This window comes from Monodelphis domestica, chromosome 2, assembly GCF_027887165.1.
Source record: "Monodelphis domestica isolate mMonDom1 chromosome 2, mMonDom1.pri, whole genome shotgun sequence".
Taxonomy (NCBI): domain Eukaryota; kingdom Metazoa; phylum Chordata; class Mammalia; order Didelphimorphia; family Didelphidae; genus Monodelphis; species Monodelphis domestica.
Window position 1 is genome coordinate 28,269,629 of NC_077228.1, and position 25,312 is coordinate 28,294,940.

The following is a 25,312-nucleotide window of genomic DNA, read 5'->3' on the forward strand; positions in this document are numbered from 1 at the left end:
GTTAGAGGCCCACCTGTAAATCAAAGAAAAAAGGTGAGATGCACACATACTCTGTGTGCCCTTAAAAGAAACAAACCAACAAAAACCAAAACCAACTGAAGTCCGAACTAAAAATTAAGGATTTGACATGCTGGTGGAAGAAAAAAGGAATTAAAGAAATTCTGAAAGTTAGTGAATTAAAAAAAATAACAAATTATAGCACCCATCTGTGCCAACACGGACATCTGGCGATCTGTGGAGTCTTAATTACCTCTTTACGCCATAGGCCATATTAAGCAAATTGTCCAGCCTGAAAAGAGAAGGAGGGTCTCGGGGTTAATGTCTCACAGATGGCAAGATTGAGCAATGGAACGATTCATTCTGATGGCCCCCTTGTCAGAGAAGAGCCGCTCAACCACTTCCCCCAAAAGGCTAAGAGCGCTGAGAGTGGCAGCTGCCCCTCTCGGGCCCTCAACGTGGTGGGATGCTCAGTGAAGAGCCCCTTGGAGGCTGGAGGCCGGTCTGCTCAGTCTGGCTCTCCCTCTCCCGCTCTGCATCCACAACCAAAAATAACTCCTTACCCCATTCTGCCCTCTGGGATTTTTTTCTTAATTTCTGAATTTTATAAACGTATAAAAATTGTGTTTAACATTGTTCTAACTATTCACCTTTCACTGCAATCCAACGTGTGGACAAAGGATTTTTGTGTGAAATGAACCCAGCGCGCACCCTTCCCAGTTATCCCTTCTTTGGGGAGGTGGGAGGCTTGGAAGGGCAGAAAGGAGGGAAGGAAGGAAGGAAGAATAGAAAGCCTCCCCCAAGCTGAAAGCGGCTCAGCCCAAACTCTCGGGTCCGTCCTCCCTGGGAATGGGCAGCCACGCTGTAAGCCACCTCCCACCCGGCCCTCCCAGGAAAAGCTGCTCACACCCTGGGGCAGCAGTAGCCATGGTTTCCATTATTAGAAACCTCCAGGAGAGGGTTTTTACATAAATACTGTATGTGCGCTCACACAAAGTAAAAATTAGACGACTTGGATGCTTGGGAGGAAGAAATCATTAGCAATTTCAGCTCCCATTATTATTCCCGGCATTGGAGAGGACTCTGAAAAAGCTAATTGTGTCTCCTGACCCCCCATCCCTCCTCCCCCCACCCAGGGCAGTCTGTCCTGCCACATTCCAGGGAGGAGATCCTGGGTAATGAGAATCCCCCTTTGATTAAGGGAGGCGAGGTCGGGGTGAGAGTGCTACTGTAAGTCTATTAGAGGCCATTAAGAGAATAGCTCCCCCTCCCATTAGTCACCGTGCAGGCCTTCCAACAAGCAAATCACAGGAAGACCCCCACCCCCACCCCCAAAGGGGAAAAGCGACCCAGGGCTTCTGTCCATCAAAGGCAGGCATCCGGTGGTAATGACCCCGGGAAGCTAATTAGGCCTGGAATAAATCTTCCCAAATTGTGTTCGAGGCCACCAGGATCTCGTGGCAGACACAGCAGCTGGGGCCGGGGCTGCATGGGATCAGAACCCCCGCCCCAATGGGGAGCTACCTGCTGGGGAGAGAAACCCAGATGCTGCTCTCTTTGCCTGGACTGTCCCCCAGGAATACCATGTGAGAGTCAGGGAGGGGTCAGGAGGTCAATCAGGCCGACTCCCCACCCCCATCTACCAGAGGGAAAGGCCAAGGGAACTTGGGGCTTGATTTTAGTAATTAAGTTTTTAAAACATTATAATAGATCCTCTTGTTGGCCTTTTCGATGGATGGGGAAGGGGCTGGAGGGAGGGAGAGAACTAGGAATTCCCAATAACAATTCCAAAAAATACAAATTAAGATAAAGGAGAATATTTTTTTTTATTTTAAATTCTCTTTCTGTGTCTCCCCCTCGACCCCATCTATCTGTGTCTCTTCATAGTCAAAAAATGTGAGAGCTAAGGGAGTCCTCAGAGATCAAGTCCACCCCCTGCATTTGATAGAAAAGGAACTTGAAGGCCTGGGGAATGGCTAAGGACACCTGTGGCCCTCGTCCGGGGCCCTTCCTGCCTGGCCCTTACCTGAATCTCTGTGCCTGGTGGTGCAGAGGCCCCGGGTAACGTCTGTTGGGTGACTGGTAGAGCTGGGAGAGCAGGGCCTGGCTTGTCTTCTGGCTGGGGTTGTTGGCAAACTTCACAGTAATGGGTTCCGTAGCACCGCTGGGCTTCTGGCCATTCAGCCCTTTGATGGCTTCCTCCGCTTCTATTCTCTTGTCAAAGCGGATGAATCCCACCCCTCGAGAAACCCCTGGAGAGGGAAGACACGGCGGGGAAAAGAGAATAAGAGGCAAAAGCAGAAAGAAAAGAGCTCTGCGGGCTGGAACTAGTTCACACTCAGTCCTGGATCCAAAGGGCCCAGCCCAATGACCATGCCATCCACGTTGGCTAAGGGATCGCCTGGTCTTGACTGGGCTCTGCACACAGTTGGCATTTAATAAATGTTTTTTCTGTTTGAATTAAATCCATGCTGCCAAGGAGGCAATGCTAAGGCAAAGGCACTCCCGAGGCCTGGGAAAGGGGGCAGAGATGGGATGGGGGGACCCAGGAGGCCCAGGGCAGAGACAAAGTTCAAAATCAGGTATTGTGGATCCAGATGTAGGTCGTCTTCTACAGGCTGGGGAAACCGATTCTCTGAGATTCCTGGGTGACTCACCCAAGGTTCCCTAGCAACTGGGGCCGGAGGTGGCCTTGAGCTAGTGTCCTACTGCAGTTACTTAGCCCTGGAGAACGACGGTCTGAGGCTCCAGGCCAAGGCAAGCACAGCTAAAGGAACTAGAAGTGCTGGACTAACTTCAAGGAGAGCAGACTTGAGGGGACCTCGAAGGCGAGTTCAAGTCTGTAATCTGAGGAAGGGATTAGATTGCTGTATTGAGCCTCAAAGAACAAAAGCAAGAGCAAGGAGAGGGAAAAGCAAACTGAGGCTCTGCATCGGGGAAACTTCCTAGCAGATGGAGCGTTCCCAAAGTGGAACCAAATGCCTGCATTAGGAGGGGATTCCTCATCCCAGGAAGCCTTCAAATGCAAGCTGGATGGCTACTTATGGGGGGCTGGTTTGACTAGAGGCCTGTGGTCTCTCCTGGCTGGGAGATCCAGGGCCTGAAAGCTTTCTCTGGTCTTCCTTCCACCTCTGGACCCATGGAAGAAGGCATTCTTTTGGATCCGTTAATAAGATCTGCCAGAAGGACTCTACAGGGAACCTGACACACAATTTAAATGTCCTTGTGGCAAATTGCTGAGGGTTATTCCTTTCATAAGGTGGAGCCCGCTGGCGTGGGACCTGGGCACAAGGAGGCAGGCTGATGATGACGAGCCCCTGGAGATGGCCTGGTGGGACACTCACGCCAAAATGGGGGGATTTATGTGTCACCCGCCACATGGCAGGCCCTCATTACCGATACCCTCAACTACTTTGTCAATGCTGAGTTGGTGAAGAGTTGGACCAAGGGGATGGGGGTGGGGGTGATGGGCCTTCATTTCTTCAGTCATAAGACCTGGTTTTAAATTCCATCTTTGCCAATGAACTCACTGTGGAATCTCGGGCCAAGTGGCTTCCCCTCTAGGGGCCTCAGTTTCCTCATCTGCAAAAGGAGGTGCTGATCTGAGATGAAAGATGCTCTAATTAACATTCATCTATTTGTTGCTAAGCAAACTAGACATCAAGGAAGATGTGTGTGTGTGTGTGGGGGGGTTCTTACACACCCATATGTAGACCTAGATGGAGGAGTCATACGTGCACACCACACACACACACACACACACTTATACATAGGAACTTGGGTCTAACAGAATCCCTGAGGGCAGGGGCTGGTCCATTTTATCATTATCTCTGCAAGGCCTGCCCCGAGCCCCCTGGAGGATGCTTGCTGACGGAGTGAGGGATCCTCAGGAGCTCAGCCAAGCAGGAGGTGGGGTTTGGTTCCAGTCCTGATCCAGTCACAATCTCTCCCCTCAGATTTCAAACACCCTGAAGGCGTTGGAGAAGGGCTTCCTTTTAGGGCCTTGCCTGCTCCCACTTACTGCCCTCTGAAATGACTTCTATCTACTCTGCGTAGGGGGCTCAGTGACTTGTCCAGGGGCACACACGAGACAGTCCTGAGGGCAGATTTAAACCCAGGACTCCTGTCTGTAGGCTTGGCTCTCTTTCTCCACTGAGCAACCTACCTGGCTCCAGCACATGCATTTTTTAAAACTCTTTTAATCAACAGATTTTTATGGCTAAAGAAACGGGCCTGGACAGACCATGCAGGAAGTGAAGCGTCCAGGCTGAGATCTGACTCAGGCCCTTTGACTCTAAAGTTGGTGCTTTTTGCATCACGTTGCCTCTGAAGCACAAGAGAATCCTTTGTGCCAACAAGCATCTGTATGCCAGGTCGGCGGCCTCATCAAATCTATGGAAGGGGGAAGGTGGCGGCCATCTGTGCTGGTGAACGGCCTGACCACACGCGTGAAAGCACGAATTTCTGAGGCACAGGAATGAGCGTGAGCACATGGGCATCTTTGGGGGCTCTACTGTGGGGGGGGCCTGGATGCAGAAGGGTTCAAGCAGGCTGCTGGACTGCTCAAGCAGGCGGGCACAGGGAGCCGAGCAGGCTTCAGGACCACGGACAGGGACAGGGCCGAGCAAGCAAGGAAAAGCCTCCACATGAACCTGTGACTTGATCCACCAGGATGCGGGAGGTGATGATGCGGCCATACTGCGAGAACAGCTGCTCCAGTTCTTTCTGGGTCATGGTTTTCGGGAGGCCGCTGACGTACAAGTTTGCATCCCGGATGGATGCTGAGCTCGGACGGGCATAGGAGACCTGGAGTGGGGAGTGGGATGGGGAAGGGAAAGGAAAAGGGGGGAGGAGGAAGAGGAGAGAGAGGAGGAGAGGAAGAAGGGAAAAGGAGGAGCAGGAGAGAGTGAGTCCACCTTCAGGCTCTGGTGCCATCAGCCAGCCACCCCATTCCCAGGCACCCAAGCTGTTGCCTGTCTAGCCTCCACTGGCCCAGCCTGCTTAAATGACTCCCATTCTGGGGGCCTCATGAGACCCAGGCAAGCATCCATCAAGCTGAAATGGAGCGAGCACCCACAAGGGTTCTGTGAGGCATGAATGGGCAGATAAAGGAGCCACCAAGGCCGCCCCTCCCTCATGTCAGACCCAGAATCTGACTCCTGCGATGCTCCCTGCCACCCTCTCCTACAAATGCACGGAGGAGTTCCCGGAGGGCTCCGGCTCTTTTTCTTCCCAGCCCTGGCTGATAGGCTCCGTGAGTCATCCCTCCTCCCACACTCGGAGCACATCTGCACCAGGGTGGCCCAATGCAGGCCCCTCCAGCATGACCCCCAAGGAGGCCAGACGAGGCGGTGGGAGAGGCGAGAGCCCATTGGTGCACCGAAGAGGAGGTGCAATTTCAGAAGAATTATCTCCCTGGATCTCTGCAAACTGTTTTCCTCCAAAATGCTAACAGAGACATGTAAACATCTGAAATTCCATCTGCAAGAAGCCAAATCTGCAGCGTACACATAAGCAAAGCACATTTCAGTAGTCATTAATTTTAGATTTTTTTAAATTTATTTTTATTTTTTTATTTTTTTAATTCAAAAGACAAACAACACCCAGTGTTGGCGAGGGTGCTTTGTAACCAGTCTCTCCCGCGTTAGCTATTTCTAGTGCGGCCACTGCTCAAAATAGAGCTGGCCCGCTCTACAGCCTGCCTGCCTGCTGCTGCTGCTGCTGGACAGCAGCCTGGACAGAGGCCTGGATGCTGGGAGCAGTCCTGGTCACCCTAGGCTATCCACAAGCACCTGATCAGTGCACACATGTGCCTACCCATGTGTACACACGTGTGAGCTCAGAGTGAGGCCCAAGTCCACGCAGAGCTGATCGCAGAAGCCATGTTTTCAGGGCACGGAGGCTGGCGCTTTTGGGAAAGAGCCAGGGTGTGGTGGGCATGTGTCCAGGGCCCCGCTCTCCCCTCTACAGCCTACCACTGTGCCCCAAATCTCTGCCCATGGCACGGATGACGGCTCTCTTTCTGTGATCTTCCCTAAAAATAGATCTCGACTCAACAGCCAGAGATGGGACGAGGGTGACTAATGCTGGCTCCTGCTGATGAAGCAGAGGTGGTGGTCTACTGCTGGAGCTCTGTTGGGAGGAACGGGGTCTGTAAGCTCCCGGGGGCCAGAGTGCCTCCTCCATCACAGGGGCAGGCAGCCGGGAAGCACGGACAGGAGGAGGCCTTCTGCCCTGAGCAGGCCTGAGCTGACGGTCAGGAAACGCTGGCCCTCCTGAGCTGGGTCCGAGCCGACCAAGGAAGTGAAGGACCCTTAATAAGCAGGACCTCGTCTGCTCTTCTTGGCCCAGCCCTCTGAGCAGACACACACACATTCCCAGAGAAACCTCAGAGATCCACGAGATGCTGGGACTGAGCCCCGGAGGGTCTCTCCGGGAGGCTGTCCTTCTAATGTCCAGGGCCAAGAGAGACACGATCCGTCTCCCTGAAGACTCCCTCCGTGGAAGGCTCGGCTAAGACAGCAGAGCCCAGAGAAAGGGGCTTCCTGTTACTCTACCTGGAAGATGAAGAGGCTGGCCGAGATCAGCTGCCCAATCAACAAACATTTCCTAAGATCCTGGCCGGGGGCCAGGCCCGATGCTAGCAGGGAATGGGAAGGGACAAACATAGGCTCCTAAACCCCTGCTGTGTCCTCGTATCTCACGTGGCCCCGGGCGCGGAGAAGGGGCAAACAGGAAGCGGGAAGCCCACATCCTGGCAGAGGCCTCCAGCATCCGCTTGGGCGATGGAGGCTCTCTGCTGTGGGACGCTGTGACAGAAGGGGAGGCTTTCCTCCTACTCTAGAGGGCATCTCTGGGCGCCTGGGTTCCTACCATCTGGTGGCAAACACAGGGAAGACGGCGGACTGGCACAGGCTACCCTTTGGGAGTCTCGTCCCTCTGTCCATCTGCCTGCCTCCAAGGAGCTTGGGGGGAGGGGGCACTTCTTCCCTCAGAGCTTGATTCCCCAAGTGGCTCCGCTCCCACAAAGTCACCCCATGAACCCCGTTGATACTAACCTTCAGGCAGAGGATGAGAGAGAGCATGTACAGGGAAGGAAAGGGGGAGCCACAGGGGAAATGCAGCCTCAGGAAGTATTTACTGAGCATCCACCACGTGCCAGGCACGGGGGGCACAAAGACGAGTCTCACAGTCCCTGCTCTAAAGGAGTTCGCGTTCTAGCAGGGGAGGCTACATGTCACAGACAGGAAAGAACAAAAGAGGTATAAAGGGACGGGGGCAGACTGGCCTCTGGGGGAGTCAGGAAAAGTCTCCGAAGAAGGTGGCATTTGAGAACCGGGCCCAGAAGGGAGCTACACGTCCCCAAAGAGAGAAGTGAAAAAAAGGGAGCCTGTTCGACATGAGGAATAGCCCGTGCAAAGGCAAGGAGGTGAGAGACGAGACATCAGAAGTCTGGCTTCATTCATCCAAATTTGAGAATTGTAGAAACTCTGAACTGCAGGACCTCGGAGGCATCTAGTCCAAAAAACACCTGAGTGACAACAGTCGCCTCGATTGTGTCTCTGACCAGAAGTCATTTGGTTCCTGTTCTAGGAATCCCACGAGCAGGGAGCTCCCTCCCTTCCTCACTCCCAAGGTGGGCGAGGAAGCTTCTCCTTATAGGGAGCCCGAAACTGCCTTTCTGCCATTTTGCCCCCAATGCTCCTAACAGCACCCGGGCTATTGAGACTAGAAACAGAATTCTTATTTATAATATGAGAAAAGGGGGCCGGGATCCCCGACGACCAACAAACATTCCTCTGAACCCCTGATGCCTGGCACAAAGCAAGCACTTTCTTGAGTTTGTTGATTGGCTATTCCTAAAGCAACCTGCTTGTAAATGGGGGGACTCGCTTGAATTTACAGGCAGGCGGGTGGACCACCCTCAGGATGCTGGAATTGACAGGGATGTCAGAGGGCATCTAGTCCAACCTGGGCCCGAGGAAGAGTGTCCATCTTGACGACACCCAAGTCCAGCGTCCACTTAAAGGTTCCTGGTATTACATTAGGATGATGGATCTTGCTGGGAAAATCTCCTGTTGCTTTAGGGGGAAGAGAAGCTATTTCTCCAACCTTCCCAAGTGGCTAGCAGTTGGCGCCAGGATGCAGAGGTCAGAACTCTTGCTTCGCTACATCGATTCTATACCTGCCACTTACACACTGGGTCCACTTTGGTCTTTGTGTCCTTGGTTCCTAGGCACAGTGCTTGAGATATGGGAGCTACGACTAGGGGTGGCAGCTAAGTGCCCAAGAGCCTAGAAGACCCGAGATCTTCCTAACTGTGGAACTCTGGACAAGTCCCTATTTGCCTCAGTTTCTTCATCTGTAAAATGGGGGTATTAATAGTTGTGGGCGTCCAATGAGATCATTGTAAAGTACTTGGCACAGTGTTTGGCACAGGGCAAGCACTACATCAATGTTAGCAGTTACCCTCATTATTTCATAGACGTCTGATGATGATAATACTAATGACAGCAGACTTCTGGGTCCGTGAGCTCCCTCCCGGATGTGGTCCCAAATCATCAGCACAGGTACGAGGGAAACAGGTTAAGCACCTCTGCGTCTGAAGGCTATTTCCCAGGCTAATTCCTAAAGATCCCCGGCAGACTGCAGAGAGGGGAGAGGAGGGAGAGAGGCATGTGGGGCTGCTTCGCTTCACACCAAAGGCTCTCTCCAAAATCTTCCAACACCCCCCTTTTGTCCTTAACAGGGGACGAGCGTCTCGTCCCAACACTGGAACACCCACCTTTACACACGGGCCAACGTGAAAGCATCGCAGCTGTGCTAGGAGAACTCCGTACTTAAGATCACACGGCCGTCCGTTACTGACCAATCACGAGTCCACACTAAGCATCAGGCCGCCCCGTGCCCCCCCCCCCGAACGCCGGCCCTAGAATCTGGGTGGGGAACGAGGAGGCAGCTTAATGGGCTGCTTGGGGGGGCCCAAAGTCTCCCATCCCTGCACGCTGCCACGCAGAGCTGAATAAGCCTCTGTCCTTCTGGAAAGCACCGAGGAGGGATCATCAAGAAGCATCCCCAGATTTTGCAAAGGAGGAACCAAGAAGAAAGCAGATGGCCGAAGACCGCAAGCATCAGCCAGCGGCGCAAACCTGAGGGCTCTGGCCATACACACGGACACTGGAAGCCAACTTCAATCAGAGCTAGTGTCTGGCATTTATATTGCACTTTAAGTGTACAAAGTGGTTTACATACAGCATCTCACTTGATCTTCACAACCACCCCAGGAGGGTGATGCTATTATTTTACCCCCATTTTATAGAAAAGGAAACTGAGGCTATTGAGGTTAAGTGACTTGTCCAGGGTCACATAGCTCTCAAGAGCCACAGAGTCCACTCTTCTCATGGCTGAGGCCCAGAGAGGCAATGTCACCGACTTACATTAGGGCCTGGGCAGGTTCTAACCCAGCTCCCAAACCCAGATTCTCTGCCCATTAGGCCACAATGCCTCTTTGTCCCATTCAAATCACCCCCAAACTCCTAACTAGGCCCAGACTTCCCCTTCCAACTTATTTCATGGCTGTATTCCCTGCACAGTCCATGAGCCAGCTAACAATGGCTTTGATTTCTTCCTGTTTTCTCCAGCCTTCAAGCCTTTGCATGTACTACCCTCCACCTCTGGAATGGCATTTCTGACCCAACTCCTAGTTTTGTCCCTTTATTGAAATTCCTCTCCTTCAAGGCCTCAGGGAAGTGCTGCTTATTCCTTGTGGTCATTTTCCTCTCTCCATATGCTTCTCGCCACCCCAAAGGGATCCATCCATCCTTGAGTCTCTAATGCTTCTCCTGAACACGATCTCACATTCTAAATGACCTCAGTAGCAAGTAGTAATACAGCACTTTAAGGTTTGCAAAGCACTTTACAAACATGGCTCAATAATATATTTTTTAGAACTCGTATTACAGAATCACTACTGTGTATTGGTTTCAAGACAGAAGAGTGGTCAGGGCTAGGCCATGGGGGTCAAGTGACTTGCCCAGGGTCACCCAGCTGGGAAGTGTCTGAGGTCAGATTTGAACCCAGGATCTTCCCTCTCCAGGCCTGGCTTTCTATCCACTGAGCCACCAAACTGACCCTCAAATAATAATATTAATAATAGCTAACATTTACATAGGACTTGCTATGTGCCAGCCACTGTGCTAAGTGACTCTCCTCTGTCATATCTGATCCTCGAAAGAGATAAGTGGTGTTATCATCCCCACTTTACATGTGAGGAAACTGAGGCAGACAATGGTTAAGTGATTTGTTCCAAGGTCACACAGTGTCTGAAGCAAGATTTGAATACAAGCCTGACTCCAATTCTGGCACTCTAACAATTGGGACGCCTGTACTTGTATCACAGGGGGAAAGAATACACTATTTAAACAAGTGTAGAGCCAGAAAGGACCTCAGTAGGGATGGTCCTCATTTTTACAGAAGGGGAAACAGAGGCCCATGCAGATTAAGGCTAAGTGACTTGTCCAAGGAGCAGGGGTAGGTTTTGAGTCCAGGTCCTCTAACTCCAAATGCAGAACCCTTACCACTGAGCTCCTTAAACTCCACAACATCCTAAAAATATTTTTATTTTCTTTTCCCTCTATTAGCCTGGAAGCTCAAGGCAAGGACCCTGCTATCTCTGTCTCTTATCTCTCCAACAGGAGTCCCATGTGTACACACTCCTTTCTTCTCCCTCCTCCTACACAGGAGGTGCTCAATGTCTATGGAATCAAATGAGCCCCAGGCTTAGGAAGGTCTGAGCTCAAATCTCCCCACCTTTGAAATTGTGTTTCCTCATCTATAAAATGGACACATTCATATCGGCCCTAAATACCTGACAGGGAGGTGAGAATCAAATGTGAAGCTGGCTATGTAAAGGGCTTTTCAATTTTCAAAGAACTGTGCCCATGTCTGCTGTCATTATGATGAGTAATATTGATTATAAAGGATTATATTATAGATGATGTACTCATATAGGATGACTGATTATTATATGACAATTAAAGATGATGATATTATGTGATATGTATATGATGAACATGATTTTTAACAGAAGCATTCATTTATACAAGCATTTATCCTCTTTCCCTCCCATTGCAGCCCAAACTGGACAATTTTTTAAAGCAAAAACCAAAAGCGCTCACCGTGGATACACGCAGTCCAGCAAAACAAATTCCTACATTGGCCACTTCCCAAAATGCAGCTCATTCTTCATCATCGTCTACTACTATTCCAGCAGGAGGTACGTTTACCTTCCGTCTCCCAGACTCCTGCTTTATCACTGCACTGATCAGATAAATCTGTTTGATATCTGTTCTTGTGTCTTACTGCCCAACTGGACTGTGAGTGTCCTGAGAGAAGAGTCTGCATCTGGGGTCTCCCTCAGCACAATGCTTGGCACATAGCACATCCTAACAAGGGAAGGAACATGGCCATAGGAGAGGGGCAAGAAAGAGTGGGAACGTCCTGTACTACCCTTGGCCTGGCTTCCCCTGGCGCCTGCCTTCTTCTCCAAGCACAGAGTCCTCCAGGTTTGGCTAGAGGAGAACCCGAAGGCAGAAGAACTCCATCTTTTCTGGGAGATGTATCCATCAGCAGAGAGAGCCTCTCCAGGAAGCACTCAGCCCATTCCATAGAATCTAATCCAATGGAATAAGTATTCAATCAATAAATCCAATAATTCCATTTAAAAATTTTTCAGGACTCTATCATTTATTTAATTGCATTCTATCAACCAATCAAATGAGCATTTATTAAATACCTACTATATACCAGGCCGTTTGTTTCTGAAGAGGACCGATGCGAGTGAATAGGTTGTAAAGATAAAAGTGAAAGTGTCTGCCCTCAAAGAACTTACATTTTATTTGATTAAGAGGAATCACATACACTTATGTAAATAGATACAGAACAGATACACTGTGATTCTTGGCTTTCTACTCACACAACTTACTCTCTGCATCTTGTTTTCCTGTCTTTGGACAAGTCTCCTCTAACATCAAGCGTCAATCCCCTTTCTGGCTGGGGACTCCCAATGAGAGAAGCCCAAGATCTCCCGGGGCAATGTGGGCCAGCTCAAACTGTTAGGAAAGTTGACCTTAAAATCCAGCTGAAATCTGCTTTTAACTACCTTCCCTCGCTTCCTCGCTCTGTCCTCTGAACACAGAGGTGAATCATTCTCGGCTCCCAAACACCGTCCTTATTACCTCTCTTTCTCTCCCTGCTCAGAGCATCTGTTATGGCCAGCTCATCCTCCCTCCAACCACCATCCTCCACCTGATGTCTCCTCTCACTTCACTGAGGAGACGGGGACCATCTGTATCAAGCTTCCTGGCTCTGGGCTCCATTCCTGCAAACTTTTAAGTATTGCTGATCACCTACTCTTCTCCCACCCTGGCCCCGGCAGGAGGGGTTCCCTGCCCATCCTCCCTCAGCCTGCACCCTGGAGCTTCCCACATATACAGCACCCAACTCCTCTCAGTGGCCTACAAATACACTGAGGTCTCCCCAGTCCCCAGAATAACCCTTCCCTTGACATAGCTATTTCAACCCAATACGGTACCTCCTCTCTCCTCCCCTTCACTGTTAAAATTCTTGGTAAAAAAAAAATGTCTATGCCCAATGCCTCTATCATGGCACTACCCACGCCCTCCTAAACTTCTTACCATCTGGCTATCTGGCTTTTCCTCTCTTTGACAAGCCCTACTCCCTTGCCACTCCTCCAAGGGCTGGAGATGACCAACTCCAATGGCCTCGTCTTAGATATCACCGCATGGACACTGTGCACTAAACCCTCTCTTTCCTCAGATTTAAACATGCTGGTTGCCTGGTTCCTCTCTGGCTGCTTCTTCTGTCTCACACTCTTCTTGAGCCTCTAATAGGATTGTCCCTCAAGGACCTCTCAAAACCTTTTTCTCTTCTCTCTTAATTCTCCCTTGGCTGTAGCATTCTGGCTCATGAGACGATTCCCAACTTAGTACCTCTGGGAAGGCTTTTGTTGCCCGAGTTCCAGACCCAGCATCCAGGGCCCCCTCCCCTTTCCCAATGGACCTCTGGGTCACCTCAAACCCCTTGTCTCTCCTGCAAGAACTGCCCTTCCTCTGAGCCTCCCCATGTGGTCCAGGCCCTTCACTGCTCCTGTCCATTCAATTTCACGTCTTGTCAATTCTTCCTCCATCCTCTCTCACCTCCAGTTCTTCTTCTATTCCTATCCCTTAAATTCAAGGCCTACCTCTCACCTGTCCAAACTACTGCAATAGTTTAATAACAGATCTTCTCATGTCTGCCCTTTCTATGACCATCTTCCCCAAGCTGCTGGAGTTCTCTTCTTTACACATAGCTCTGGTCCTCAAACCCTTTCAATGGTTCCTTAGAATGGATCAGTTGTTTCCAGTCCTGTCCAACTCTTCGTGACCCCATTTGGGGTTTTCTTGGCAGAGATCCTGGAGTGGTTTGCCATTTCCCTCTCCAGCTCATTTGACAGACAAGGAACTGAGACAGAGTTAAATGACTTGCCCAGGATCACCCAGTGAGAAAGTATCTGAGTCTAGATTTGAACTCAGGAAGAGGATTTCAATAGTTCCATATTATTTACTAAACAATGAAAATAGCAATTGTAGCTAACATTATGTAGCACTTTAAGTTTGTAAAATGCTTTATACATTTGTTCATTTGTTCCTTACAAGTCTTTGAAGTAAGGAATTAGATCCTTCATTTTACAGATTAGGAAACTCAGGCAGAGAAGGCTGCGCAAACAGTGTTTGGAGTTAAGATTCAAACTTAACCTTCCTGACCCCAAGTCCACAGCTCTATCTATTTTACTACCTAACCCCCCCCCCAATTTAAATTCTTTATATGTCATTCAAGGCCCTCCACAGTATGGAACTGCCCTTTGCTTTGTGTCAGCCTATTGCCCTCTTAATAATATCCAGCCCAACTTGTGTGCTTTTGATCAGGCTGTTCCTTATGTCTAGAATGCCTTCCTCCCCAGCTCTGCCTCGCTTTCTGTTAGATTTCTATTCACTCTCTGATACCCAACTCAAATGTCATTTTCCTCAGGCCCACACGATGATAATAATAACCTACATTTACATAACACTTTAAAGTTTCCAAAGACCTCTTCTCACAATGCTCCATTGTAAATATTATCTCCCCATTTTACAGGAGAGGAAACTTAGGCTATGAGATGTTAAATGACTTTGCCAGGGTAACACAGGTGAGTGTATGAGGTCACACTTGAACTCAGATCTCCTAACCTCAAGCCCAGTCCAGTGATGGGATAGTGAAGACACTTGGGTTGGCTAAAATGGGCTGATGTACTAAGTGGTCTTGGGAGGAAGTTCATATAACATTTATTAAATGTCTACTATGTGTTGTGCACTTTGCTAAGCCCTCTAGATAGAAATACAAGGGTAAAAAAGATGATCCCTACCCTTAAGGAGCTTCCTTTCCAACTTTCCTTTGTTTTTTTTTTAAGTACAAAAACAATACATTTTTATTCATTCACAGACACAAGCAACTGCCTAGACAGTCTGGATCTACTTGGCCTCACCAGGAAGGGTTCCCTCTTTTGTACATTTCCCACTCTTTTTTGTCAAGTCAATAAACATTTATTAATACCTGCCTTCTAGATTGTAAACTCCTCAGTGGATTGAGAGCCAGGCCTAGAGATGGGAGGTCCTGGGTTCCAATCTGGCCTCAGACACTTCCCAGCTGGGTGACCCTGGGTAAGTCACTTGACCCCCATTGCCTAGCCCTTACCACTCTTCTGCCTTGGAACTAATACACAGTATTGATTCCAAGATGGAAGGTAAGGGTTTTTTGTTATTTTTTTTAAAGGGAGGCTGTTCACAAAAAGGAAGCTGAAAAGAGATTGGAAGGACAGCTCCAGAGGGCACCTGCCCCATTTCAGGAGTAAAAACCAAGCTGAGTAGCTAGCAGATGAAGAGACAGATAGAATTCGGACTCCTCTATAAAGGGAGGTCATAAAGGGGCCCCCTCCATCCTCTAGCCCTCCTATCTGAGGGGAGAGGCAAGAAGGATCTGAGGAAGTGTTGGGCATCCAAGCTGCAGCAATCTCGGAGACGTTGAGATTTCTGGTGATGAGCTTGTCTGGGGCAAGCTGGCTGAGAAACAGGATGATAGCTGTAAATGGCAGACTGGTCAGAGAGGTTTCCTGGGTGCCCTGGGAGGGTAGATGACCTCTCTAGTCACCGAGCCACCACCTGGTAGAAGCTGGGCTTGAACTCAGGTCTTCTGGGTCTGATGGTCCGCTGGCAGAGTGTCCATGCTTGGGCATGAATACTGTTCTGCATTAGAGCTCGTATCATCTGTTCCTGCTTGACTTTAAGCTCCACAAGGGCAGGAACCCTGTCTCTGCTCAGGCTATATCTCTAACAGGAGTGATCTGCCACACAGAAGGGACTTTACAGTTTATTGCCCCTAGTGCTAATGTGCTGTCTTGGCTGCTCCATGACAGTGGAAGCTCCTTAAGGGCAGAGATTCTTTTTTTTTAATTTCTTTTCACTTGTACTTCTATCTCCACAGCACTTACCACAGGGCATGGAACATGGTAAGTAAATTAATAAATGCTAGCAGACGACTTTTTTCCCTCACTGGCTCTTCAGGACATCAGTCCATTTTAGCCAAGTGTCTTCACTCTCCCATCCACGTGCCGATCTCATGCCTCCTCTGGGATGCTCTCCCTTTCTCCCTGTCACCGTAGGCCCATCCCCTGACACGTAGCTGATGATAACGTGAAGAATGGGTAGCGTTTGGAGATGGGAAGAACACCAAATAGGTGTTGGGAGAGCCAGCTTGGAAAACTCCGCTCCAAAGAAGACACAGAAGAGGGTCAAGTAGGTAGAACAGTGGATAGAGAGCCAGGCCTGGAGTTGGGAAGACCGAGGCTTAAATGTGGCCTCAAACTCTTCCAGGCCTTCGAAGAGCCCCTCGGCTGCCCAGCCTCATCTCTCTTCCCAATTCGAACCCAAGTCCGAGCCCTGCAGGGTCAGTGCCTATTTTCGCCCCAAGGGGCAGGCTGAGAGGTGATCAGCCCACGTTTCCCTCCAGAAAAGGTGGCATTAGTGAAGCCCAAGAACTGGCCTGCCCATGTAATTGTCTGCCCCCCAGAAAGAGCGTGATGAGCTTTTTAGGACATCTCCTTTGCCCATCAGCTGCTGGCCCAAGCCAAGAACTTAAGCCTTCACACAGGCCAATGCTAAGAAAGGTTCCACAGACCTTGCCACCACCCTCACCCCTCACGGAAGACCCATCCAAACGCAGCACACAAAAAGCCGGAGCAGCTTTCCAAAGAATTCTCCAAAGCTACAACCAGGAATACAATACAAAGAAAACATCCTGGTCCATGAAGGGGATGAGGATCATGTGACTGAAACCTAGAGAGCTCCATAAAACCCCTACAATGTGTCGTACAGATACCATAATGGCTGCTTAAAGGCCTGCAGAGAGCTTTACATGCGATCTCACTGGACCCTCACAAGAACCCTGGGAAGTAGGTGCTATTATTCTCCTTACTTATATACAGATGAGAAACCGAGGCAGACAGAGATGAACTGACTTGTCCAGGGTCACAAAGCTAGTCTGAAGCAGGATTTGAACTCTGGCCTTCCTAACAGCTCTAGCCACTGTATTCCCCCTAGTTAAAGGAACAGGGAGAGAGAAGGATAGACACTTGGTGCCATGGGACACTGATTTTAGATCTGGAAGAGATCATATAGCTTTTTCATCTGAGAGAAGTCAAGGCAAGGGGTGGGGGGTTTGAAGGTATATAACTGGGCTCAGAACTGTGTTCCTCTGCCCTACGGGTCATCCGAGCTCTAGTCTCGATCTGGACGACACTGCTTAGAAATGACTTATAGATCCCTTTTTAACAGTGGATATTCATGTGCGCGTGCGTGCGTGCGTGCGTGCGTGCGTGTGTGTGTGTGTGTGTGCGTGTGCACAGTCACCATACGCCCTATTAATCGTTGTGTGCATACAGGGAATTAACGTGAGGGGGTGAGGTGCACATCTATCTCAGTGAATAAGACTCTACTCCAGAACAGAATTTTAAAATAATCTAATTTTTCTTAAAATCCATATCAGGAATGATTATTTAAAGCAGATTCCCAAACTAAGACTCCTGTGAAGATAAATTTCAAAATCCTCAGCAGACGAATTCTGTGACACAAATTACCTTTTAGGTGAGACACTATACTATGGAGAGCTGGGATGAGAGGTGGGGAGGTTTGGGCTGCCCTAGAAAGTCCCTTCCATTTACATAACTACAACTAGAGGAGCAGTGCTGTCTAGTGAATAGAGATCCAGCTTGGCAGTTGGAAAGATAGGAGTTCAAGTCTTGCCTCTGACCCATAATGACTGTGTGATAGAAAAGCCACCAATGACAAAGGGTTTTAGGGATTATGAGAACACAGGTATAGCATGGGAAGGGTCATCAGAGATCCTTTAATCCACCACTATCATTTTAAAATGAGGAAACTGAGGCCTAGGGAGAATAAGAGATTTGCCCAAGGATGAAAGGCAGAGTCCCTTAATCTCACTGCACATGTGTGAGCACATGTTCAGATACACTCACACACCAATCTTCAAGCCAACAGGTATGAACAATCCCAAAGAATTTAGCCTATTTTTATAGAGCTCTACATACTTTTTGGGCAACTCTTAAGCAAGTCATTTCCCTTGGCCTCCATTTTCTCCTCTGCAAATTCAACCCAAAGGTCCCTCTCATCCCTGATGTCCTCTGAGCCTAGAAGAGCAGAGATCTGATAGAATCTTTACATGGAATGTTAGGTAAGAAAATATTTTAGCATTTATAGATTTGCTACCCAAAGTAGTTGGTAAGTCACTAACTTCTCTCAGCCTCAGTTTCTCCATCTATAAAACAAGACTTGGGGCCAAAAGGTCTTCTGGCAGGGGACTGAAGAAAGTTATCAGTGTTGTCTGTCATTTACACCATCATTGGGCACACAGAAGTTTGGGGGATAAAAAGAAGAGCAAAAGGATCCCTGCCTTGAGGAGCTCATAATCTAATGAGGGAATATCAAACAAGCAAATACGTACACACAAGATATAGACAGGGTAAGTAGGAAATACCTAAGAAAGGGAAGGCAAAGAGGGATTCTTTTCAAAGTTTCGTCTTCATTATGCAGAGGGTCCATTCTGGGAAGGGTTTCTCCTTTCACCCGAAGCTTTGTCAGACAAGAGAATCTGGGGACCCGGTCTAGGAACTGGCCAGCATGGCCATGGATGGGGGTCAGGTGGAAAGGGGCCCCTTTCTCTTGCTCATCTCACTCAGAGACCTGCCACGTGAAGCCAAGTTCTGGGGAGTCAACATTTCCCAAAGCCCTCCGTCAGCTCTGTTTGCTGATCGTTCTTACCCGCTGGAATTTTCCTGTACCTCTGGCTGTTGGTGGTTATTTGGTTTGGTTTAAAAAAAACACTCCCCTTCCTGCTAATGCTCAAAATTCTTGCTAATGTTTTTGTCTATAAATAAAACTCTGAAAAAGGTGCCGTTGGGCTGGGGGCGAGGGGAGTGGGGGAGACGATGAAAATACTCTTCCAGCTGCCAAGGGGCCCGCCTGGATTTTGGGGAGGAGATGCCATCCGGCCGTGTCTTTGGGGAACAGGCTAGAAGAGCGAGGGAAGGGCTGAAGCGGATTAACAGACAGACGCTTCTGGCATCCTCTTACCTTAATGGTTTTTGTCTGGAGTCGGAGTCCATTTAAAGTATTGATGGCTTTCTCTGCATCCTTTGGGTCAATATAGTTCACAAATCCATACCCCAAACTCTGCCCTGTAGAAACACAAAGAAACAAAAGAGGGCTTAGTATCTCAGAGAGACGCTCCCCCAGACCTGGGAGCACGCCGATTACACTTCCTCCTTATACCTTTCATTGGGGGAGCAGTTCCCCACCCCCACCCCCGTAGGAGTGGGCCGAGAGACCAGAGGTCGTCATCTTCCACGTGTATGATGGGAGCCTCACTCTGGGCTAGCCTTACTGGCCGCAGGGGTTCATGGTCCAATGAACAGGGAATCCTGCACGCTGGAAGACCTACCAAAAGATCATAGCTTGAGGAACGTCAAGGACTTCAGAGACCACTTAGCAGAATCCCTTCATACTATGGAGGAGGACAGGAGGAAGGGAAGACACTCACCTAAGTTTACAAAGCATTTTCTAATCGTCAAAGCTGGGATTTGAACCCACGTTCGACCCTAGAGTAGGTGCTTTTTCCACTGTAGGGTCTCAGTAAGAGTATGGCTTAGAGCGCATAAGATGCTCGAATTTGAAGAGGCTGCTATGTATCCTCGGTCCCCACCCACCCAAAAGGAAGCCTCTACTCTACCCACCCCCCAAATTGTTTTTCCACCAGGGAGAGTGTAGTAGAGAGCAAAGTCAAAGAGGTTTGTAATCCGGAGGTCCATCTGCTCTGTAAGGAGACAGTCTGCAAAAAAACGAGTGGATAGAGAGCTAGATCCAGAGATGGGAGGTCCTGGGTTCAAATCTGGCCTCAGAGGCTTCCTAGCTATGATCCTGGGCAAGTTGTTTAACCTCCATTTTTTTTAAACCCTCACCTTCTGTCTTGGAGTCAATACTGTGTATTGGCTCCAAGGCAGAAGAGTGGTCAGGGCTAGGCCATGGGGATCAAGTGACTTTCCCAGGGTCACCCAGCTGGGAAGTGTCTGAGGCCAGATTTGAACCTAGGACCTCCCATCTCTAGGCCTGGCTCTCCATCCACTGAGCTACCCAGCTGCCCCCTGTTTAACCTCCATTGCCTAGCCCCATGGTGCGGAGTCTAAGACGGAAGGTAAAGATATTTTAAAAAAGAAAGAAATGAGAGGGAACCGGCAATAGGGCTTCCTGATTAAAAACAAAAAAGCCACCGCCACGACCACCACCAACCCAGGCATCCACTCCAAACCCAATAATGTACTTGCAGCCATGCTAATGCTTATAAATAGTCCATCAGCTCCCTCCGCCATGTGTCATCAGCTAAAAATATCATCGGAAACTTTATGTCTTTGACATCCCCCTCCTTTCAGCAGCACCGCGCTGGGACAGCTGCAGGAACGAGCCTGAGTGTCCAGGCACCGTGGGCGTCGGCGGGGCCGCCATGAGTGAAATGAAAGGACATCACACGCCAGGAAAGAAGGGTTATATAAAGCCTCCTTCAGAGAGCCGCTGACGCCGATGGGAGACCAAACAGCCTGCCGCTGCCTCTTGACGAGAGCCCATTTTAGCAGCCAAAATCAGCTCAACAGCTTCTGTTTGGCTGGTGAATGTCTGTGTTGATACTGGTAGTAGGAAGGGGGGCCCTAGGAAACAACTGGGTTCCTACCCTGAGATGCTGCTGCTGTTGTTGTTGTTGTTTTCATCAAATCTAATTTAAAAATCAATTTCAAAAAATGTTGGACCAACATACCTGTCTCTAAGAAGTCCCATTAGGCTTAGGACACCTCCCTGCTGTTTATGGACACAAACACGCATCAATGTATATGCGCACGGGCATGCCGGACAGACAGACATCCAGCTCCACCAACTCCCCTCCCAGTCGTCACCCTTCGGCTCTCCCTCCTCACTCCAGCTTGGAAAGCATATGGCGGTGTGACAGCCCACCAAGCCTATCTGTCATTAGATAGATGGGGGGGCACGGGACAGGCGACCCCCCACAACCGGGGGGCACCCGAGCACTCACAGCGCGGATCGTTCACCTTCCGCAGTGAGTGTCCCTCCGTGCTCTCTGTCCGTGTCACTGACACGATTCTTGCTCATTTCAAGAGCCTACTGGCTCCATTTTGAAAAAGACAAGAACGAGGCCTGGATTTCTTTGGTTTTAAAACATCAGCTTCTTCTCATTTTGTCTGGGCTTTATGCAGTCAGATTACATCAATCTAATTAAATCCACTTATATCCTGCAATTTTCTCATTTAACTTTACCTTGAAGACAACAGAAGCCATTTAAAAAAAGAGAATCGTGTACCCAAACACTTTTTATCGTCTATTCTATTTAAACCCATGCTTCCTTTCAGTGACTAAGTGCTTTCAGACAGTTCCAGACACAACGTGTCGCTATTTTAAATGGCATCCAGGTTATTATCCTTTACTTCCATTGAGCTCCCCTGAAGCACAGCTTCTCAGTAGGTCACGTTCACCCAACGTAGCAGCCGCAGAAAGGTGGCCAGGTCTACAGGCCAGCACTTCTGGCCCAATTCACAGAGAGGGAAGGAGAGGAGAGAGGGGAAGAAGAACCAGAGGGAAGGATGGAAGGACGTAGAGGAGAGAAGAAAGGAGGAGGGAGGGGGGAGAGAGAGACAGAATTATGATAAAATTATAAACTGGAAATCCAGCAACGCCTCGCCACATAAAAACAAAACAACGACGATAGCTCATGGTTATGAAGGGCTCTAAGGTTAATAATAATACTCACAACACCACAACGGCCTCTTCCTGGAATTTTTCCTGACTCACCTTTTACACCTGAAAAAAGTGACAATTTATTCCCTCCTGACACGCGGCCCCCAGTGAGAATTTATGTAGGAGAATTCCTAACAAGGGAATTGGTGTCTGTTTCTGGGGAAGACAGGAGCCTATCTAAAATTAGGCAGACATCCATGGAAATTAAAAATACACCTCGCTTTTCAAGTTCTCGTAGAAGGTCGGCCACCCATATGCTCTTAGGTGGGGACCACCTGACTCCCCTGAGAAGATGAAAAGACTACGTAAGCCAAAGGCCTTCAGGAGCCATATCCAAACTCCTTGGAATCCCCCCTTTAGCTGGTCAAGCAGGGACGCCTGGTGACTGCTGGCTACCCCATGCCCTTGATCACTTTGCCCTTTCCAAAGAACACAGGGCTGAACTGGAGCTAAGAGGTCACTGTTTTATGAGGAAACACCAAGAAAAGGGCTCCCACCTGCCATTAAACAGATATGGATGAATGGATGGATGGATGGATGGATAGATAGATAGATAGATAGACAGACAGACAGACAGACAGACAAACGGATAGACTGATATAGATGGATGGATGGATGGTTGGATGGTTGGATGGATGGATGGATAGATAGATAGATAGATAGATAGATAGATAGATAGATAGACAGACAGACAGACAAACGGATAGACTGATATAGATGGATGGATGGATGGTTGGATGGTTGGATGGATGGATGGATAGATAGATAGATAGATAGACAGACAGACGGACAAACGGATAGACTGATATAGATGGATGGATGGATGGATGGATGGATGGATGGATGGTTGGATGGATGGGTAGAAAGGTAGATAGATAGATAGACAGACAGACAGACGGATAGACGGATGGACGGATGGATGGATGGATGGATGGATGGATTGATAGACAGACAAATGGATAGATAGATGGATGGATGGATGGATGGATAGATAGATAGATAGATAGATAGATAGATAGATAGATAGATAGATAGATAGATAGATAGATGGATGGATGGGTAGATAGATAGATAGATAGACAGACAGACAGACAAATGGATAGACTGATATAGATAGATGGATGGATGATGGATGGTTGGATGGATGGATGGATGGATAGATGGATGTATAGATAGACAGACAAATGGATAGATGGATAGATAGATGAATGGATGGATAGATAGATAGATAGACAGACAGACAGATGGACGGACGGATGGGTAGATAGATAGATAGACAGACAAATAGAGAGATAGATGGATCAAATGCCCACCAACAGCCCCAACACATCACCAAGCAAAATGATAGCAGACTATTTAGCAAAGGAGAAACCTCTCAACATATGAGAGACAGAGCCTCAGAAATGAGGCCGAGACAGAGAGAGAGGAGAGATGGACAGAGACAGAGACGGCACACATGGCCAACACAAGGAGAAGCTACCTCTGGGCACATCTGACTCATGAATGAATGGGCTTCTGCCCCAATCACCAGAGACTGCCAGCTGAGGCTGCCGATGCTGACGCTCAGCATTCTCTTCCAAATTGGGCTTCAGAGCATCCCAGCCCCAGGTAGGGAAAATTTCCACGCCGTTCAAGGGCGAGGATATGGCTCCTGCCAGTGTAACACCATCCCTGCATACAGGCAGGGAAGGCATGTGACCCGCTGAGCCTCTCGGAGGAACTGGGATGGCTGGGAACATTGTGGTGCAAGCGGGCTGGGCTGGGCTGGGAGGAGATGGGCCTGCCCCATGTCTCTGGCTGCGTTTCAGGGCCAGATAAAAAGCCCTGCTGTTAACCGTCCATTCATTTTCCTCCTTCCTTTAAAGCCACTGGCCTATTACAGCAGACACATATTCAATCGGCCATCAGAAGACATTTATAAAGCATCTGCTATGTGTCAACCCCTACAATAAGCACCAGGGACACAACGACAAACAAAACCCAGGGCAGCCAGGTGGCGCAGTGGATGGAGCACTAAGCCTGGGGTCAAGAGGACCCAGGTTCAACTTTAGCCTCAGATACTTCCCTAGAAGTGTGACCCTGGGCAAGTCACTTAACCCCTCGTGTCTTGGAATCAATAGTTAGCATCAATTCGAAGGCAGAAGGCAAAGATATTTTTAAAAAGCAGAAGAAAGGCAGGGAGCTCCCAAGGTAAGAACTGAGAGAGTCCCTTCAGAGCAGATGGGCTCAAAGGTCTTAGTAGCTGGATAGATGGAGAGGGGTCAGGAGACCTCCTATGGAAGGCTGCACATGGAAAGAAACTGGAAACTAAGGAGAGGTGGGAGGGAGGGCATTCCAGGCATGAGGGCAGGCAAGGCAAAGGCCTGGCCATGGGAAATGGGATGTGATACGCCGGGAACAGTAAGGAGATCCATGTAGAAGGACTACAGAAAGGATTGGAAAGGTGGGAAGGGGCAGGGTTAAAGAGGGTTTTGTGCACCAAGGAGGGGACTTTAAATTTGGATCTGAGAGAGGGAGGGCAGGTGACCCTGGGCAAGTCATTTAACCTCAGGTTCTTCAACTGTAAAATGAGATTCAGAGTAGGGAGCAGCCCTGAAGTTCATCAGAAATAGGGGATCGGGAGTGACCCGGGCCGGCGCCGCACTCCCAGACAGAAGACAACGTCTGAGCACGCAGAGTCAGCCGTTCCTGGGGCCGCCCTGCCCACCGCGCTCCTCATCTGCCAAGCTCCTGAGGCCGGGCCAGATGGGCAGCTGCTGTGGAGGAGCACATCTGAGTGAGTAAGGGCTTTTGGTGGGTGAGAATCCCTGGCGCAGGCTGAAATACTGCACTCCAGGCACAAGGACCAAATCCCAGCGCAGCCAAGGCCCAGGCACGTGCCGGGGGCAAGCCGCTCACTGCCCACCCGGCCCAGGCAGCCCCGCTGTGCGCTGTGCACGGGGACACACCGGCCGATTTACCCAGAAAGACCAGTAATCAGAGTGAAAAAGATGCTGATGAGGGAGGGAGGAGGAGACGAGCACCGCCTGCTCCCAGGGCTCCCTTTCTTCCACTGGCCTAGATAAGGGAGGGCTGACTGCAGGCCGACCCTTCCGGCCCTGTTCTGTTCCCCTGGCCTGGGCCGGACCAGCTCTAGAAGGCACGGGGCCGAGGGCGCCCCTCCCCCTCCCCCAACCCAATCAGAGCTCCTCGGCAGGCCTGGAATTGTGCCCCGGCGGGAATTGACAAAGGATGCTGGTGGGGTAAATGACCCGGCCTGGGGAGGGGCTGAGGGAGAAGGTGAAAGTGAATGGGGAGAGGGAAAGGCTCATACCTGGAATCTTAGTGCAAAGCAAGCCAATGGTTGGAGGATGGTAGGCCACCAAACGTCTATTATTATCAATACTAGCAGCAAGCAGGTAGGTGATGCAGTGGACCGGGCACTGGCCGGGCGTCAGGAAGACCCCAGTTCGAATCTGACCTCACATGCCTACAGCTCTGCGACCCTGAGCGAGGGATTTCACCTCTATTTGTCTCGTTTCTTCAACTGTAAAATGAGATTAATAATAGTGTCTCCCTCCGAAGGCTGGTGTGAAGATTAAATGAGAAAACATTTGTAAAGCGCTTAGCATAGCCCTTGGCACGTATTTGGCAATCGATAAATGCTTCTTCTCTCCCTCCCTTAAGCTTTACAAAGCATTTTATGTAGAGTATCTCAAGAGGCAGGTGACATGCTCATCATTCATTCATTTTGTAAATGAGGAAACTGAGGCTGAGAGAAATTAAGTGACTCCCCACTTGGTCTACCAGTCTTTTGTTCCCTCTCGCTCCATCATCTCTCCTTCGTCTCCTTTCTCCTTCCTGTGCTCTCT

The 25,312-nt window shown here is 49.5% G+C and overlaps 1 protein-coding gene across 7 annotated transcripts in view; it reads right to left on the bottom strand.

Moving 5' to 3' along the window:
• ELAVL4 (ELAV like RNA binding protein 4) overlaps positions 1–25,312 on the bottom strand; it is a 161,371-nt gene that overhangs the window by 6,274 nt on the left and 129,785 nt on the right. For 4 of the 7 annotated variants that reach the window (XM_056815171.1, XM_007480197.2, XM_007480199.3 and 1 more), the window contains exons 3-6: positions 18,738–18,841; positions 4,650–4,803; positions 2,024–2,249; positions 251–289 (exon numbers count right to left, since the gene is read on the bottom strand). In XM_056815171.1, the coding sequence (XP_056671149.1) occupies positions 251–289; positions 2,024–2,249; positions 4,650–4,803; positions 18,738–18,841 (523 nt within the window). The remainder of the gene's footprint in view (positions 1–250; positions 290–2,023; positions 2,250–4,649; positions 4,804–18,737; positions 18,842–25,312) is intronic. The other 3 variants (XM_056815172.1, XM_056815173.1, XM_007480195.3) reach the window with 1 other exon arrangement.